General features: G+C 41.9%; 1 protein-coding gene across 1 annotated transcript in view; it reads right to left on the reverse strand.

Moving 5' to 3' along the window:
- Window positions 1–17,242, reverse strand: part of baiap3 (BAI1 associated protein 3) — a 53,858-nt gene that overhangs the window by 15,725 nt on the left and 20,891 nt on the right. Inside the window, exons 3-22 of the mRNA XM_087839932.1 lie at window positions 15,087–15,174; window positions 13,380–13,463; window positions 13,080–13,187; window positions 12,508–12,567; window positions 9,088–9,154; window positions 8,605–8,818; window positions 8,293–8,337; window positions 7,350–7,427; window positions 6,646–6,751; window positions 5,820–5,927; window positions 5,640–5,732; window positions 4,454–4,557; window positions 4,247–4,364; window positions 3,943–4,067; window positions 3,065–3,155; window positions 1,350–1,406; window positions 1,143–1,240; window positions 935–986; window positions 663–814; window positions 443–566 (exon numbers count right to left, since the gene is read on the reverse strand). Of these exons, the coding sequence (XP_087696058.1) occupies window positions 443–566; window positions 663–814; window positions 935–986; window positions 1,143–1,240; window positions 1,350–1,406; window positions 3,065–3,155; window positions 3,943–4,067; window positions 4,247–4,364; window positions 4,454–4,557; window positions 5,640–5,732; window positions 5,820–5,927; window positions 6,646–6,751; window positions 7,350–7,427; window positions 8,293–8,337; window positions 8,605–8,818; window positions 9,088–9,154; window positions 12,508–12,567; window positions 13,080–13,187; window positions 13,380–13,463; window positions 15,087–15,174 (1,972 nt within the window). The remainder of the gene's footprint in view (window positions 1–442; window positions 567–662; window positions 815–934; window positions 987–1,142; window positions 1,241–1,349; window positions 1,407–3,064; window positions 3,156–3,942; window positions 4,068–4,246; window positions 4,365–4,453; window positions 4,558–5,639; window positions 5,733–5,819; window positions 5,928–6,645; window positions 6,752–7,349; window positions 7,428–8,292; window positions 8,338–8,604; window positions 8,819–9,087; window positions 9,155–12,507; window positions 12,568–13,079; window positions 13,188–13,379; window positions 13,464–15,086; window positions 15,175–17,242) is intronic.

Here is a 17,242-nt window from a genome sequence, read left to right on the forward strand (position 1 = left end):
AGACGAATTATTTATCAGCAGATTAATGCTTCTCCTTAAAGTGAATACTGTACATGTTTAATAATGGTGAATAAATCATTATTGTACAAAATATTTGAATTCTTAGAAAATATATAGAAAAAGAAGAGAGCTGGGGGTCTCATAAATTTTTTACACCTTTGGTAACAATGGAACAGTTTTGAGCAATAAGGATACAATATATAAATATTATATTACAGGTTAATTGTACATTGATGCTGTGATAATGTGTTAATTGATAACACATTAAAGGTGCCTTTTACAGCTATTCACAGCTACAATCCTAAAGCTTCTAAAGCTTCTAAAGCTTTAGACCTACTCTATGTGGCACACAGCTATATTTTACACACCTGCGTGTTCAAGTTGCCTTGTCTTCTGAGAAAGAGTCTATTATGTTCCTTCTATTATTCATGCCATTTCTCACCTTATCTGTGTCCACTGCCTTGCGAATCCTGTCACAGGACCTGTCGTGAACAATCTGCAGCCACTTGTGAATTGAGGACTTGAACCAGTTATGGAAACCTGTCAAGGCCAACATTTTAGCATCCCTGTAAAAGAGAAATACATTCATTAGAACATGGCTTCCAGTCAGAGCCTTTTACATTGTTACATCAATAGACGTTGGGGTCAAAAGGATAACCTACTTGAGAGGAAGAAACTCTCGAAAGCCTTTGAGGATTTTCAAGGACACGAAGAGCTCGAAGATGGTCTCTCCCATTGTCTGAGACAGTCTGGAGCTCTCCTGCTCGAGAGTCCCACACACCCGCTCCATCGCCACGTTCACATCATCGGCTACCTGTCAGGTCAAAGGAAGTCAGCGTGTTTCATCCGTGTAAAAGTTAGCAGCAACAACAACATATGACTCAGAAAGACTTGTCATGTCATGTGACCTGTCGCATCATTTTCAGTGACATACCTGCTTTTCCAACAGTCTGTATGATATGCTGAAGAAATCTACTTTCACTGCACTGTGGAGAAAACAAACAAACAAACAAAGAAAAGTATAAAAATCCCATCAACAACTAAGCACACAAATCAGTGTGTCACCACTGAATAATATAGCATGACACTTATCGGTTGTTGTTTTTTCTCCCTCGGATTTCTTGCAGAAAACTGCTGTTCACCTGTAGAAAAGTTTGTTGTAGATGTTCTGGGCCCACTGGACGTCTGCACATGCAGCATCAATCACCTGAACCAGCTTCTTCAGCTGTTCCTCCAGAGTCTGCATTGTCAGAATATAATGAACAACATCATTCTGGATGAAAAAAACTCAAGGTACACTGTGTAAAAGATGTTAGGATATCTATGATTTAGGACCAAAACAAGCTTACTCCTTCCTCTGGTTTATATCGAGCGATTAAGCTCTCGTACCACTCAGCAGTTCCTTTCTGTTCAAAAGATTAAAAGGAGAATAACTGGGCTGAAGTAAAGGGCTCTTACTGACTAGTAAGTATTTCTCACATTCAGCATTTCTCATCAAAAGACACTCTATGAATCAATAAAAGCTCAAGTGTTAAACACATTTACTTCCTCATTTAAAACTAATATCCATATTTTAATGGTACTTTGCTCCATTAAGACCAACAATGACATCCATAGATATGCAGTACATCGCTACACTCTGTACACTAAATGACTAGGTTATTAGGTACATCTGTTCAACTGCTAACCAGCTATGACAGCAACTCAAAATATTCACGTATGGTTGTCAGTTTATTCCATAATTTCAGAAACTGCTGATCTGCCTGGACTTTCCCACATAACCATCTGTAGGTTTTACAGAGAATGGTCTGAAAAAGATAAACTGGCACTGGGTGCCACTCCTGTTGGTTAAGAAAAATAGCTACACAAGGTCAACAGACAATAGAAGATTGGAAAAACATTGCCAGGTCTGATGAATTTCACTTTCTTTCCGATGCTAGTGTCAGGATTTCTCATTAAATACATGAATGCACTGATCCATCCAGCCTTGTATTAATAGTTTGAGTAGCTGCTCTTGGTTTAATATCGTGGGGAATATTTTATTTGGGACACTTTGGGCCCTTAGTACCAAATGAGCATCATTTCAGTGTCACAGCGTACCCGACCATGTCCTCCATGGCAAGGTCACAAAATTCAAATCATCTCAAACAGTTTTTTAAACATGAAAATGAGTTTGTGTTCAAACTGTATCCAAACCCAGCAGATCCTTCATGACAATATAGACCAAAATCTGTGAGGAACATTTCCAGCACCTTCTTGAATCTACACTATGAAGATTTAAGGTCAAGGTCAAGGTCAAATTTATTTATATAGCACATTTCCAGATAGATGATGCTGCACAAAGTGCTTAACAATACAAAAATGTCATTAAAAAGAAACAATGTAAAACAATAATAACAATATAAAACAATGATAGGACAATAAAAGAATTAAAACAATAACTAAGATTATTACATAAGACCAACATGCTTGGGTCATAGTGTGTTAAAAGCCAGGGCATAAAAATATGTCTTTAAATTGATCAAGTGTTTGTGCAGAACTAATATTTTGGGGAAGACTATTCCAAAGTCTGGGACCTGCCACAGAGAAGGCTCTATCACCACGAGATTTGAGGTTAGTCCATGGGATGGATAGCATTAATTTTGAGCTAGACTTAATGGATTTTCCTGGAGCATAAACAGAAAGGAGCTCAGACAGGTAAGAAGGGGCTCCGGCGTTAAGTGACTTAAAAACAAAAAGCAAAAGTTTAAATTGGATCCTGTAGGAGACAGGAAGCCAGTGTAGAGAAGCTTGACTAGCTCTCTTAACTGAAAGAAGCAGGATTAGACTACTGCACTCACCTGCTTATTCAATTTAAAAGAACCATCAAGGTAGACACTGAGGTGTTTTACATGTAAGGTTTTTTACATTTTTATCAAGGTTTTTTTAGGGCAGTTCTAGCACCTGGTACCTAATAAAGTTTCATAAGTACATGCATGAAGGACAACAATTAATTCATGTACACATTAAAAAAATCCTGCTGGTCAAAAACTTCATGGGTCACCCACACAAGTTTTCTTGTTACCTTAATAGCAGTAGTGATGTCGAGATGCAGGTCATTTCGAAGAGGACACACAGTCTTAAAGGCACGCATGTTTTGCATGTACCCAATCCCCCTGACAGTCACAGACAGAAAAAGCCAGCGACAATGTATGAGTGCGATTATATCATAAAGCAGTTATACAGTAACATACTGTTCTTTAGACCTCAGAAAATATAAAAGCTATATCTATTGCACTTTAATTGTATGCAAGATTCTGCATATCTGTGGAGAAAATGAGAAAGATAACTTTAACTGTTAGTGAGTCACTTTATGTGTGTTTCAGAGTGTAGAAAAGTGTTCCCTTGAGGTGCTGATAACCGGGCAGAGCAAGACTTCTTACTGTAAAAGCTTCTATAAAAAGCTAGTCGCCTCTAAATTAGTCCAAACCAGGCACATGGACTTCAATAATTAGCTGCTTTTACTGCAATTTATAAGATACAGACTCCTTATGTCTGTGCTCTTACTTTCTTCCCTTTGGTCACTGCTACGTACAAGCAAAAGCCAAAAGATGGCGATTCTTCTCTTGCTGATCCACATTTTGCTTGTCAATGGTTTCTCATTTCTAGTTATCCAAGACTTTTAGTTAAAATTTCCCTCTTGGTACATTAGTCAGGTGTTATTTATTTATTTTTTTTATTTTTTTTTTTTACAACAAATTGGGCTTTGAGGAAAAGGTGTTGTAGCTCTTTTGACATGAGTAATGAACAATGACATTTAAAACATTGTTTAGTGAGTAAGGAACCCAACACTGCTTCCTCCACAGAGGCTTGTAGTCTCTCTGTGTTTGTTGGGGTGAATGGCTGAACATGTTGGTATGAGAGCACGGGCGAGTGCGTGATGTGATGGTGGTGTGCCTTTACCTCAGCATGAGCTCGTAGCGTGTAATGGCAGCAGCGCTGGTGCAGGGGAAAACCTGACGCATGTTCTTCATCAGGCACAGGCAGTGCTCTGTGTACAGCCTGAAGCTGTCTGACAGCTGCCTCTCCTGTACACAGGAAGGGCCCTCAGTTATAGCTTCCAGTACACTGGCTGTGAGACATTTTTGGCTGAACCAAAAACCTTGATGAATGTCAGTGAGGAGCTGAGCTAATGAGGTGACTGTTTCTAGATGATGAAAGGTTTTCGTTTTTTTCCCTGTTGGGGGAGCAACGGTGTAGAACCTACTAGGTCTCCCCGCACAGCGGGAGGGTCCCACTCTGCATCGATAGTCCTCAGGAGGCGCAGCAGCAGGGAGTAGCACACCCTCTGGGTCCGATGGTGGCTGCTGTAGCACTGCCAGCGACTGCATTAAAAATAAAACACGCACCTTCCACCTGATGCTAAAGCGTTCATATAACATTTGATCAATTTTATTCCTCCATTAATACTCACATAATAGCCTGTTGCAGAGGTGAGAGATCAGTTTGCACAGCATGGTGAGTTAGCACAGTCCATGCTGGAGGAGAAACCTGCCCATTCCAGTTGTATGGCTCTCGCTGGAAATACATGTGACAAAGTGGCTAGGACAGAATTCATTTTCTATTTGTCACTTGCATATATTGTTATTCTGTGTTCTGTTATCCTATAGTCTATCACAATGCTTTAATGTAAACACAGCACATGTAACCTTGGCTCTACATACTATCCGGGGTCTGTTTGTGGTAGCATTGGTTATATTCATTTCATCTGTGCAAATGTACTTAAAGCTAAATGTCACTTCATCACTAATTGATTTGAATCTTTCATTTGTTTATGTAGTTTGGTTATACTTACCATTGTGTGTTCCTTTGAACAGGTCCTATGTGTAAAACAGGTATGTGGGAATGGCCGCCCCAGTACTTCCTGATTTTATAGGATATGATGTCACTGATCATGTCAATTGGGTGTAACCAAAAGAAGGTGTGTTTCTTTTGTGTAAAATTATTTATTTCATTTAAAATAACCCCATGAGTCAGAGTAAGTGAAGAGATTGACTTTTCAAACTGTTTAGTTGGGTGAATGAGTTTGTTAAGTGGAAAAATGATTTTATTCCTGTTTCTTTGTCTAGACTGTGTTATTTAGTCTACCCTGTTTTCCCAATGGTGGAGGTTAATGAGATCCAGGTGTGAGTAGAATGCTATATAAAGCAGGTGAGATTTTGACTGAGAGGTTCCTATGTTTTTGTGAAATAATTGTTGAAAGGCGACGCCAGAAAATAAAGAACACTTAAAAGAAACTTGAACAGTCTGCAGATGCTGTCTTCCTATCACCTTCCATGCTGCTTATGTCATGCTACTTCACAATACATGTGGTGAGATTACAGTCATTTCAATCACACTTCAATGTAAGAAGAAACTCTTTGTACAGTTTGTGCACTTTTGAGGCTTTGTTTCTAAATACAATCATTTTAGCCATGTGATAAACTGGCAGCCTGTGCAGGGTGTACCCTGCCTTTCACTCTCTGACAGCAGGATTATTTCCATCTGTATAAGTTCACATTTAATGATAAAAAAAAATATGACTAAATAGTTAAACAGGAAACAATAGAAGCTGTTATAAAAGTGTGTGCGTAGAAAAAAACAATCTAAAGGAAACTCACCTTAACATGAGCATGCTCATACTCCACAATCTGACTCAGCAGTTTCTTGTGAATGGAGACATTTGCCTCCTTCTTAGACAAAGCTGTGTCTCTCTGAAGGTCAAATGAACATTAGAAGTCTTATCGTACACAGAGGACGACACGTTTTTAAATAATGAATAACTGTTGTACTTTTAATACCTGGCTGGTGAAGAGCTTCAGAATCAGGTGACATTCTCCCTGAACTTTAGATGCACTCGAGCGTGGCTCAAGCTTGAACCAGGTGTCGTAGCCCATAACGGGAATTTCCTGAAGAAGGAAAGCAGTTTGACTTTACATCCTGGCAAATCTTTTACAGTATGTCCTTTAATGTATTTTAGTTTGTGTGAGATTTTGAAGATGCAAGGGGCAGGGATAGAATTAATGGGCTAAACCATCTGAAGCCACAGATTGAGAATAAGAGAAGGGAGGAAGCATGGAGCGGGTGAAGTATTAGAGGTGATCTGTGACAGAAGGATAGCAGCAAGAGAAGGAGATGATTTACAAGATGGTGGGAGACGTGCTATGATGTTTGCTTTGGATGTGGTGGCACTGGAAAAAAAACAAATAAACAATAACCAACCAATCAACAAAAAAAAGCCCAAAAGAGGCCAAGCGGAAGCTAGCAGAGTTAAAGACGGTAAGACTGTTAGTAACCAGAAATGACAGGACAAAATTAGAAATGAGTATATCAGAGTGACAGCTCAGGTTCAGCAGTTTGGAGACAACGGTAGAGAGGCAAGGCTGACATGGTTTGGACATGTGCAGAGGATGTTGAATATGGAGCTGCTGGGCAGGAGGATAAAGAAGATTCATGGATTCAGTGAAGGAAGACATGCAGAGGGTTGGTGTGATGGAAGAAGATGCTAAGGATTGGGGTGAGACGGAGGCAGATGGTTCGCTGTGGTGACCCCTAAAGGGAGCAGCTGAAAGAAGAAAAGCTTTTGTGTGATTTCTCTGCGGAGACAGTTGCACTTTGTTCACTCACATTCAAAGGAATATTGATGCATCCGAGGAAGTCATCTACATTCTCCTCAGAGCCCGATGATGCAGATCCATTCGCACGCACCGACTTTGCTATTTGCTTAAAATACCTGAGCGGAAAATGCGAGGCACAAAGTAAATGGTGAGTTTTCAGTTTTTCTGCATTTAGCTAATGCCTTCATTATGTGTGACTCACAATTAGAGATACTGCATTTATTTACTGATGCCAGCTGACCACAAAATTGTAGATTTTTCACCACGGGATGAGGATCCTTTAATCCCTTGGCTATGGTTGACATTCTCAGGTTTTCATTAGACATGTCTGCTATTTATTAGTCTCTCTGTGACCTGGCTGATCTCCTCATGTTTTCTGTGTGCACAGATTTATTGGCACCAGGGTTTTCTGTATGTCAGTCTTTCAAAGGGCAAATACCAAATGATCCCGTAAAATTAACAAGTAGGCTGCTATCAGCTTTTTGAACATGTGGAGACAAACCAGGTCTCTATACTCATCAGCTGGAACTTCTGGAATAATTCACATGGAAATGACATATTTAATGACTCATATTTGTACTGTTGCAATGTCAACTGGACTCACGAATTAACAAGTTTAATTGTTTCCAAAATTAGGAAAGTTTTAAGGATTTCTGACGAAATTACACTGGAAATCCAGAATTACTGTAGTTCGCATGCAGTACTTTCTTCTACCTGCCCATTCCTCGAAGTCCACTGACTTCATTGAGCTTTTTGCAGGCCTCAGCAACAGATACGTCGTCATCGTGATCCCTGAAGGAAAGAAGACGAATAAAAGCTTGTTACACTCTCACTTACTGCAAAACATGAGAGGCTGTAAATGTTAAATGGCCTGTATTTGTATAGTGCTTTTAAGAAGCTGTAATAAACTGAGAAGAGAAGGTCATCTATAATCAAGGCCCATTGTTGTTTAAGAAAAGCAACTTTTACCATGACAAGAGGCAGGAAATGTTTCGGTAACAGCTGAATAATGGGGACATTTTGTAATTTAGAACATCACATTTTAACAGGCTATTTGATTTGCATAGTAATGATATTCACACTGAATGATGCGGATAGAATTGTTACATTTTTGCATAATTAGAAAGGATAATTGCTTCGCTTCACTTTGGACGTTTTCTCTTTTGCTTGTAAAACTTTGATCTGTGAGCAGAACCAGGCGCTAAACTGGGCAGATTGTAAAGCTTTTGACAAAGTAATAAAAAAGATAGAGCTCTGTGTCTTTTCTAGAGCTGCAGTGATGAGTTATTTTAGAGGATTTTGTATGCTGCCTTACATTTAACTAAATTGTATATCAATAGATTTTGAAAGTTAACTGATCAAATCAAACACATTAGTTGAGAATAATTCAATTTGTCATGTTTTTCAAAAGTTTTCATAGATCTAATTATTAACTGAGAAAGTAATCAGTTATTGTATACTTAATATATTTATTTACCACCTCTTGTTTCTTTGCTTCCAAATATGTTTAATTTTAAATTTCTGGCATTAAAGCAAAAACAAATCAAATATACTGTAGGTTATGTTTGTAGCTGTAAGAGCTTGGCATTACTATGCACAGTCTCCTCAGATCACACACTGCATTAATAGGAAATAAAGTTGAATTGAATTATCTTACCATATGTCCAGATGTAAGAGGTCATGGTGGACATCGTCTATTTCACTAGAACACAACAACAGCAAAGCAACAATAAAAAACTAAAGACCCGGAAACGTCATCGTTTAAGCGCTCAATTTCATCAGCAACACCAACAATAATCGGCTCAATTCTTCAGTGGCTCTTTACACAGAAATGACACTGTGGCGCACTGGTCACATAACTAGCAGCTTTGGGCGTTAGTGCGAAACTAATGAAACCGTGATTCCTGCATATCACACATACCAGCGTGTGCAGATCTCTGATAAAGGTTAGAATTTGTCTTATACTCACAACACGAAGTGCTCGTCCCACACTGGGTTCAGAGTCTCAGGTTTGACCTCAGTCACCTGAATACACCTGGCTGGTAACACTTCCTTGGTGCTGGAGCGTTTCTCCAGCTTGTCCTTCCTCTTCCTGAAGCTGAACTTTCTCTCCTTCTTCTCCTCCGTTTCCCGAGGGCTCTGGCCCAAGAGGATGCCCAGCATGCAGTACGGGTCACTGTAGCCTGGCAGGGTGCAGGGTGATAACCAGAAGACAGTGTTGGATAGTTACTGTTACTGCTGTTTCATTAGCATAGTTCATTGGTCATAGAGTAAACATTATATCAGATTACTTGGATTATAACATCAGCACTCATCATTACGCTTTAGGCTTAGTGGCTTTTTTTGTACAAAGTGTCAGAGTAGAGAAGAAAAGTGATTAATCACAGTGAGTGGATGAAGCATTTCAATTAAATATTAGAAAAAAGATCATGTAATGAATGAAATATCTCACCATTTGCATCCTTGGCCATTAGATTCTTTGCTTTCATAACAGAAACTCTCAAGGAAAAATTAGCTCTCTGTAGAAAAAGAATTTCATGCCTGTTTAGTTTAAAACATCTGAGTATATTTCAAGGATGATGGGCATGAATTTTTAATAAAAGTAAACTTTCTATTTCCTGATAAACTTCAAGTAAAAAGGCAGTAAAACTCAGGCAACCTCTATTTCAAAACACTTCAAAGTTATTTATGTGGATATTAAAAGGTGCAAAGTGGCAGTCAAGTAAATAGCCAAAAAAACATGCTGTACAAAATGTAGCTTTTACTGGTTACTGTCACGGTTCTGGGTCTTTCTGACGCAGCTTTTTGAGTTCTTGTGTTTTTTATATTATGGTTTATGTTTTGAGTCCTTTGTTGTACTGTTTCTTATTTCCCTAGGTTTCAGTTATGGTTATCATAGGTTTAGTTCTTAGGTTTTGTAATATGGCTTCCCCGCGTTCCATGTTGTGTCTACTGTGACTTTTTGTACCATGTTTCAGGTTCCTATGTTCCGTCTCCCCAGTTGCTGTTAAGTTTACATGTCTAGAGTTCAGTCAGTGTGTTTCCTGTTTTACTTTGAAGGTCCGTGTATCATGTCAGTGTTTCTAGTTTTGCTTCCCTTGTCTCGTCCAGCCTGATTACTCCCAGCTCCCATTCCCTCGTTATCCCGCAGTGTATTTAAGCCCTGTGTTTCTCTTTGTCAGTGTCATAGACTCCCTCATAGCTGTGTGACTTTCCCTGTGGCTCCTTGTGATTTAGTTTTCCCAGTTTAGTTTTGTATTGTTTTTCGTGTCCCCCTTCGTGTCCCCCTGTTTTTGAGTTTACCTTTGTCTCTGCGAGTTTGCGCTTGGGTCCTTCTCTTGCCTGCACACAGCCGTATTGTGACAGAAGACTACGACCAGACAATGGACCCAGCAGCTCACAATCCCTCCGCTGAGCTCCAGGAGGACATGATTTACGCGGTGGAGTTTCTATGTCAGGAGTGGTTTGCCCTGCCTATTAAGGAATACCAGGAGGAGCTAGCTATTCGATTGCAGAGAATGGTTTCTGGACTTCCCTGGCTATTTGGCGCACTACACCCACTCATTCAAGACTTCCTTGTTTCCACCGTACGTGTCCACCCTGAGCAGCCACTCCTGTGTGAAGAGCTGGAGGATTTTCAACCAAGAACGCTGGAGGATTTGCGGGCCGACCCGTCTCCTCCCTCTTCCAGGAGAAAGCAGCGTTCACGCCGCCGTTGCTCCACGGCAGCTGAGCAGATGACTTTTGTGAGTGAAAATGACTGTTTGCCACCTTCTCCACATTCTGGTACCAGACTTACTGCCATTTCATCCATGGTTAATCACGCTCCTTCTATGAACACTTTGGTTTTTCAACCGACTCCTCTGAACCTCGATAATCCTGCTTCTGTGTCTGAGACTCCCAGTGTTGCTCCGCCAGTACCTCACCGTATTTTTTCTGTGCCTCAGATGGAAAATGTGACTAGCAACAGAGTGCCATCTGGCTTATTAAAACTGGCTAGGAAGCTTGGACTCGGTGCCTCAGAACTATTGAATCAAGTTGAGTTTTGTGTTTCAGAACCATTTCACCTTGACCCAGCTCACCATGCTTTTGTGTCCACCCCAGTTAACACTGGTCAGGCAGCATCTCATAAGACCGTTAGAGTGTCTTTACCCCTGGACGGTGCTACTCACCAGCCCATTTACACAGAAACTGTCGGTGAAAATTCTCCTGAGCTCCAGTCACTGCACCCAGGGCAGCTCGGGCCCAGCTTTCCCCTGCACTTGTACCAGTCCCTCAGGTGAGTGAGGCTGAGGTCCAGCTGGTCCCTGCTCTGGTTTCCAGGCTGGCTGAGGCTCTGCCAGTCCCTGCACCCGTACCAGCTCCTCGGGTGGGGACAGCAGCTGCCCAGCTGTCGCGGGTACCTGTCCCGGCTCCCAGGGTGAGGCCAGCCAGGACACAGCCTACCTCCGCACCTGTACCTACTCCTCGGGTGGGTGGGCTCATGTCCGGCGGGTGCCTGTACCCATTCCTGTGTCCGCTGGAGGCTCAGGCAAACCTATCCAGCCCCTGTCCTTGTGTTCTGGAGGCTCAGCGTTAAGTCAGCAACCACTACCACAATTCCATAGTTCAGTCTGTTGCTCAGTTATGATCTCAGTCATTTGTTCCGTCATCAGTTTTGCCTCCAGGTCAGGCTTCAGTTTTGCCTCCAGGTCAGGCTTCAGTTTTGCCTCCAGGTCAGGCTTCAGTTTTGCCTCCAGGTCAGGCTTCAGTCTTGTCACCTATACCCCTTTCATTAGCCCAAACATCTGCACAGTCAACTGCTCAACAGTCTGTTCAGCACTCCGCGGCTCCCACGTCGCTGCCTGTTTCAGCTGGAGGGCCCGGGGAGCCTGTCCAGCCTTGTGCCACGTCAGCTGGAGAGCCCGGGGAGCCCGTCCAGCCTTGTGCCACGTCAGCTGGAGAGCCCGGGGAGCCCGTCCAGCCTCGTGCCACGTCAGCTGGAGGGCCCGGGGAACCCGCCCAGCCTCATGCCACGTCAGCTGGAGGGCCCGGGGAGCCTGCCCAGCCTCGTGCCACGTCAGCTGGAGGGCCCGGGGAACCCGCCCAGCCTCATGCCACGTCAGCTGGGGGTTCTGGAGCACCCATCCAGCATCTCTCTGTGTCTACTGACGTCTCTGAGTCCGTTCAGCCACCACCTGTGGCTTCCATGCTGCCGCTTGCAGCGCCGCCATCTGCTCCTTTGCCTGCAGCTGCCACACCCTCGTCTGGTCCTGCCTCGTCTGGTCCTGCCTCGTCTGGTCCTGCCTCGTCTGGTCCTGCCTCGTCTGGTCCTGCCTCGTCTGGTCCTGCTATTGCCACGCCACCACCTCCTAGCACAGCTGGCTTTTCCACGGTCATCTCCTCGACATCACCGGCCACTTTCCAGGCCTCTGGCTGGGCGTCATGGCCGTTGTGGGCGGCCCCCGGACCTGCTCCATCGCCGCCACTGCCGTCCGCACGGCTGGCCCCCTGAACCGTTTGATCATGAACTCCTGTGCCGTCGGCCTCCGGGCCGGCCCCCGGATCTAACAAACTATGGATTTCTGGACCATCACCCTCCGGGTCGGCCCCCTGAGGGGTTGTGAACTGTTCCCTGCGCTCCTGTGCCTTTGATGGCACATCAAACACAAATTTTGGACATATTTTTGTTTTTGTGCTCGGTTTCTGCACCTCCTGTGAGGGCATGGCTGATTTTTTTTTTCTACAATGTTTCACTTTAACTTAGGGATATCGGGAAAGGCTCACCCGAAAAAAGCATATTTGATATAAGTCACATAATACTGCAGCTGAATTCTGCCTGTCCTATAACAGAAGACACAAAATTTGCTTGAACACCACAAACAAATCTCACCTTGGATTCTTGAACTTTTTGGAGAATGATTTCATGTTCTTCCTCACCCATATCAAAAACCTTTAAGGAGGAGAGTGTCAGTCAAAAAAGACCTTTTAACCATATCTGAATTAGAGTTTCTTAGGTAGCAAGATTAAAACCTACAAAATAGATAACAGAGTTACTGCTTAAATCTAACAAACCATCTCAGAAATATAAAAAACATAATTCGGTCAAAGTCCCTGGCAGAAGCTAACCTTCTGTTAAAACAAGAAAGCCAGAAAAAGATGCCGCAGAAAAAAACAAAAGGAGACTACGATTCTTAGCACGACATCATCTGAATGAATGTAATATAACAGCTGAATATCAGTACACAGTGTGACTGGGCTTTGATGTTTAATCAGTTTTGAGCCAAGAGCATCTGCTCTGATTCTTACAGCCCGCTCACAACAAATAACGCTCTCTCTGAGGCTACCATCAGTGTTACTGACAGAGATTTAATGAAGCTCAAGAAATACAGTCTGCTCTTCTCATGTGTCCATGAGACAGAGAAAAAGACGGATGGACGGACAGACAGACAGACAAATAGATACCTTCAGCAGGTAAGCAAATAGCTCATCGTCACTTTTCACATGTTCGGGTGAGGGCACTCCAACCCTGTTGACCACCGTGTACACAGCTTCCTCATAAAGCAGGTCCAGCTACATGAAAACACACTCCAGTTAATAACAACCTTTCAAAAATAAAAAGCTCGTGTTCTTTTGCCCTTATGCGTTCTGCTCCACTGCACATCAAAAGCAGGAATAAAAAGTCTCAACTGTGTTGATATTGTGAGTTTTGAGATTTAATCCCTGCTGAAATAAGATGAAAACAGAGAAGTTGAGCTCACGCACCTCTGTCCTGCTGATTCTGTCGGGGATAAAGGCCTGGTCCACATGCTCTTGGGGTGGTGGAACTGTGCAGGCCCCTCTTTGGCACTGCGAGAGGACAAAACCAGTTCAGCCAAAATAAAATTGGCCTTGGATAAAGGCTGTGTTGAGAAGAAGAACTTATAAGACACATGTTTGGCTTTTTTTGTTTGTTTTTTCAACCTAAAAAATCTTCCAGTGGTAGGAGAAGTACAACACCCATTTATTTGGGTAATAGCATCAATACAACAATATAAAAATAATAATCTTTTTGAACTAAAAACACAAAAGCAAAAATTACAATCTAAGAAGCCTCACTGAAAACTGAGGAAATTTCATGGAAATTATCTTCAAGACACATATCTGATTAAAAATGTTCTACTGTGTCACAGATTTCAAATGATTTGCAGTTTTTCCATGAATGCACAACTCACCACAAGAGCTGCCCTCTTTTGCGAAAAAGAATAAAAAACGAAATAATTTAACAGGATCTGCAGGTAATTGGTGGTGTCAAAAAATCATAAAAACTGAAGGGTAGTCAAATGCCTTTGTTCTCCAAAAAGAACATTACAGCAAACCTGCCACTGAACACAAGGATAAAAACCGTGCCTAAAGGAAAGTGCTCTTGATGATGGATCAAAGTCATTGGCCCACAAATATTTGTTTGTTGTTGACCAATGACAGCTATGAAAAGAACCTTATAAAGGCATAAAAACATTATGGTCTTGTCCCCATACCCTCAGGAGCCAGTCAGGTTGTAGTTATTGATTCAGCAATGTATTCTGCACAACATCAAAAAGTGCTGAAAGACAACATGATCACAACCAGACCGAAAGTTGAAACTGAACTGAAGTTGAACTTCCACTGACGACTGGTTCAAGAATGGAGAAATGGTCAATAGTTATGGACGGGTTTACAAGGGACAACTCGTAAATCAGTGCCAACATCAATGTCCAAACTTCTGTGCTCCTGGAAAAATGGTCAAAAACTTCTATAAACAAACTCCTAAACCTTGTGGAAATGAATGGGCTGAAATCAGATTAGACCCAATGTATTAAGAATGGGATGTCACTCAATTTCATTCTCATGGAAAGCCCTCTGTAAAGCCCTTTGACTTACCTTGTGTTTGAATAGCGCTATACAAATGAATCTGACTCAACTTGATCCCTCTGGTGGAATAGAAATTCAGAGTTCAATTGTCTTTCTATCTTGCACACACAAACAAAATAAATAAATAAGCGTAAATTTAGCCACCGACGGATAGGGGAAAAACAAAACAAACAAACAAAAAAATCATGTTTCCAGAAGACAATATGATAAATGGCATGCTGAGTGAATATACCTTCTGTTTTGATCACAGTCAGCAGTTTGCTTTGGGCTTATTGGCTATTTTGCTGACAGCAATACAGCAATTTGGAAATGAAATCATCAAGCATTTGCTACAAATTTTTAAAAAGCATCACTGTCTAGCATTGGCAGTAGGAGAAACTGAACACAGCCTCGACAGCAGTTTGTCACAGCCGAGTTTCCAGCCCTTTGAGCGCCCTGCTTAACCTAGTCCGTCTGTCTATAGACGTCAGAGTGGTCATGGTGGTGGGCTGAAAGACAGCGCAGAGATCTATACTCGCTACACACGCTGTACATGTTTCAAGCCTGTAACAGACAGAAATGCGGAAGTTAGGTGGGGGTTACCTCCGCCTGGGCCGCCCGCATCATGTTCTCCTGTTTCTGCAGGATGGCATTCATACGCTCAAAAAACTCCACGCTCTCCTCTGAAATCCTGCCAAGTAGACGGAGCACATTGAAAATCGATTATCTCTAAAGATAGAGAGGGAATATAAAAAAGTGAGTTGAAATGCATGTTGTACTCTGTTATACACACACACAATCTGATCAACCTAAATTATTTATGGATGGTAATTACAGCAGGATTCAGTGACATTTGTGGGATCACACAGCATCCTGTTTGCAGACACTTTGAAGAAGCATCTGTCAATAAAGAGGATCTTTTTCTTTTAATGTTGAACTACTGGACTCCATCGCCTACCGTTCAGCTTTTTATTACTTATCAAACACCCTCTTGTCTCAAGCTTAAAAAAAGAAAAAGGCAGCATGTCTGCACCCTGCATGAACCATGTTAATCTGCTATGAGCTGGGCTGTGTGCAAAATGCAAATGATGTTTCTGTTTCCTCCAGGTGTGAGTGAATCCCCGGACTCCCGCCAGCCCCAGTTGTCATGGTGATTCGGGCACATTCACTGAGCTGGCTGAACACCTTGGGAATCCCCACCACCACCACCACCACCACCACTTACACCCCATCTCTCCCAGTATCGTCCAAATCTCTCTAGGGGGAATCTTCCCCTCAGCCTTTATGGAATTCACAGACACCGGCAGCCGCTCTTATGTGAGCTGTAGCGGAACCATCAGATCAGCCATGCCGTCTGCCTTTAACTTCTCACCTCCACCACCTAACCCTACCACCACATCTACCTCTTTTCTTATCCTGGCATACTTCGAAAGAACTGTCCACAGAGGCCCTGACACACTCCTTTATTAGCATCCCAGCATCCCACATCCCAGCACTTACTGAATATCACAGTGGTGGGGCAGCAGATGGTAAACCCATGAGGTTTTTAATGGATACTAATTGCTGCCATGCTGGGTGAGTTGGTGAAGTTTCCACTGGGGTGAGGCCCAGTTGAACTGGAAAAGTGAAAGTTTCCTTGGGTAAACTTTTATAATCATATCAGAGTCACTAAAACATTCATTTTAACATGACACTCATGCATGGCTATAACTATACCACATAGTGTTTTTTTTTATGGGTTTATAAGAGTGAACAGGGATAAAGAGAAAAGCACTGCATTGCAATGGTATTTGATTTATCTTTGAGTGTCATGCCTTTGGTATACCCCCCCCCCCTCCCCCCCAAAAACAAAAAACAAAAAACAAAAAACAAAAAAAAGAAAAGTGAGGTGTACAGCTTGACAGTGAGGTCAGCCCTCCCAATATCAGTGTCTAATGTTAGGTCTTCGGTGGTTGTTTTTTTTAATCTACAGCCAAGAAACCATTGGAGGGAATAAAAGACGTATGTATGAATATTTTCTAAAGAGTATTTTCTTCATTACAGTTTCAACCCATAAAAAGTCGACAACTCATTTCAGGTGACTGAGTCATTGCAGCCTTACTGGTCATTATGGCAGGATTCACATGGCTTTATTTCAGGCTTCAGTGTTCTCACTTCTTGTCACTTTGAGTGGGTGATGTCATGCATTGCTGAAATGAATTCTCTTTTCTTACGCTACACATGGCGAAAGTCAAGAGAAATTCAACTTCTGAAGTGCCAGCATGGCTGTTAGACAATTAAATTTTTTATGCAAATATCCTGAGAGCATGAATTGGCCCATCTGTTTATTTTTTATAATTGATCATTGCAGTGAATAATCAAGCTATTGGATATAAACAAAGTTAGTAACAAGCATTAGCAAGCTTGGCTAATGCTAACACTAGTCAAAGCCCTGCTAGCTAGTCTTTTGATGACTGGTTATAGTTGCTATGACAATTGCCCTAGTAAAGATATCCTGACCTCAAAATTCTGGAAAGCCTGAATCCACTGTGAATCTTGCCTTAGTGATTTGATCCCCAACTAATCTAATCTGAAATTTCTTTGGGTCAGATACTAAATCCCAAATTTCCCTCAACACATCCCCAAAATAAAAATAAAACTTTAAAAAACCCAATCTTTTTGAATATGTTTGGAACTTGTTGAATGTTCATTAGTCAGTAAGACTAGCTAAGCATTATTTAATGTTTACTCATTAAAAAATTCGACACTCAAACTTGCTT

The sequence above is a fragment of the Neolamprologus brichardi genome, chromosome 4 (genome assembly GCF_056152115.1).
Source record: "Neolamprologus brichardi isolate AB-2024 chromosome 4, ASM5615211v1, whole genome shotgun sequence".
Taxonomy (NCBI): domain Eukaryota; kingdom Metazoa; phylum Chordata; class Actinopteri; order Cichliformes; family Cichlidae; genus Neolamprologus; species Neolamprologus brichardi.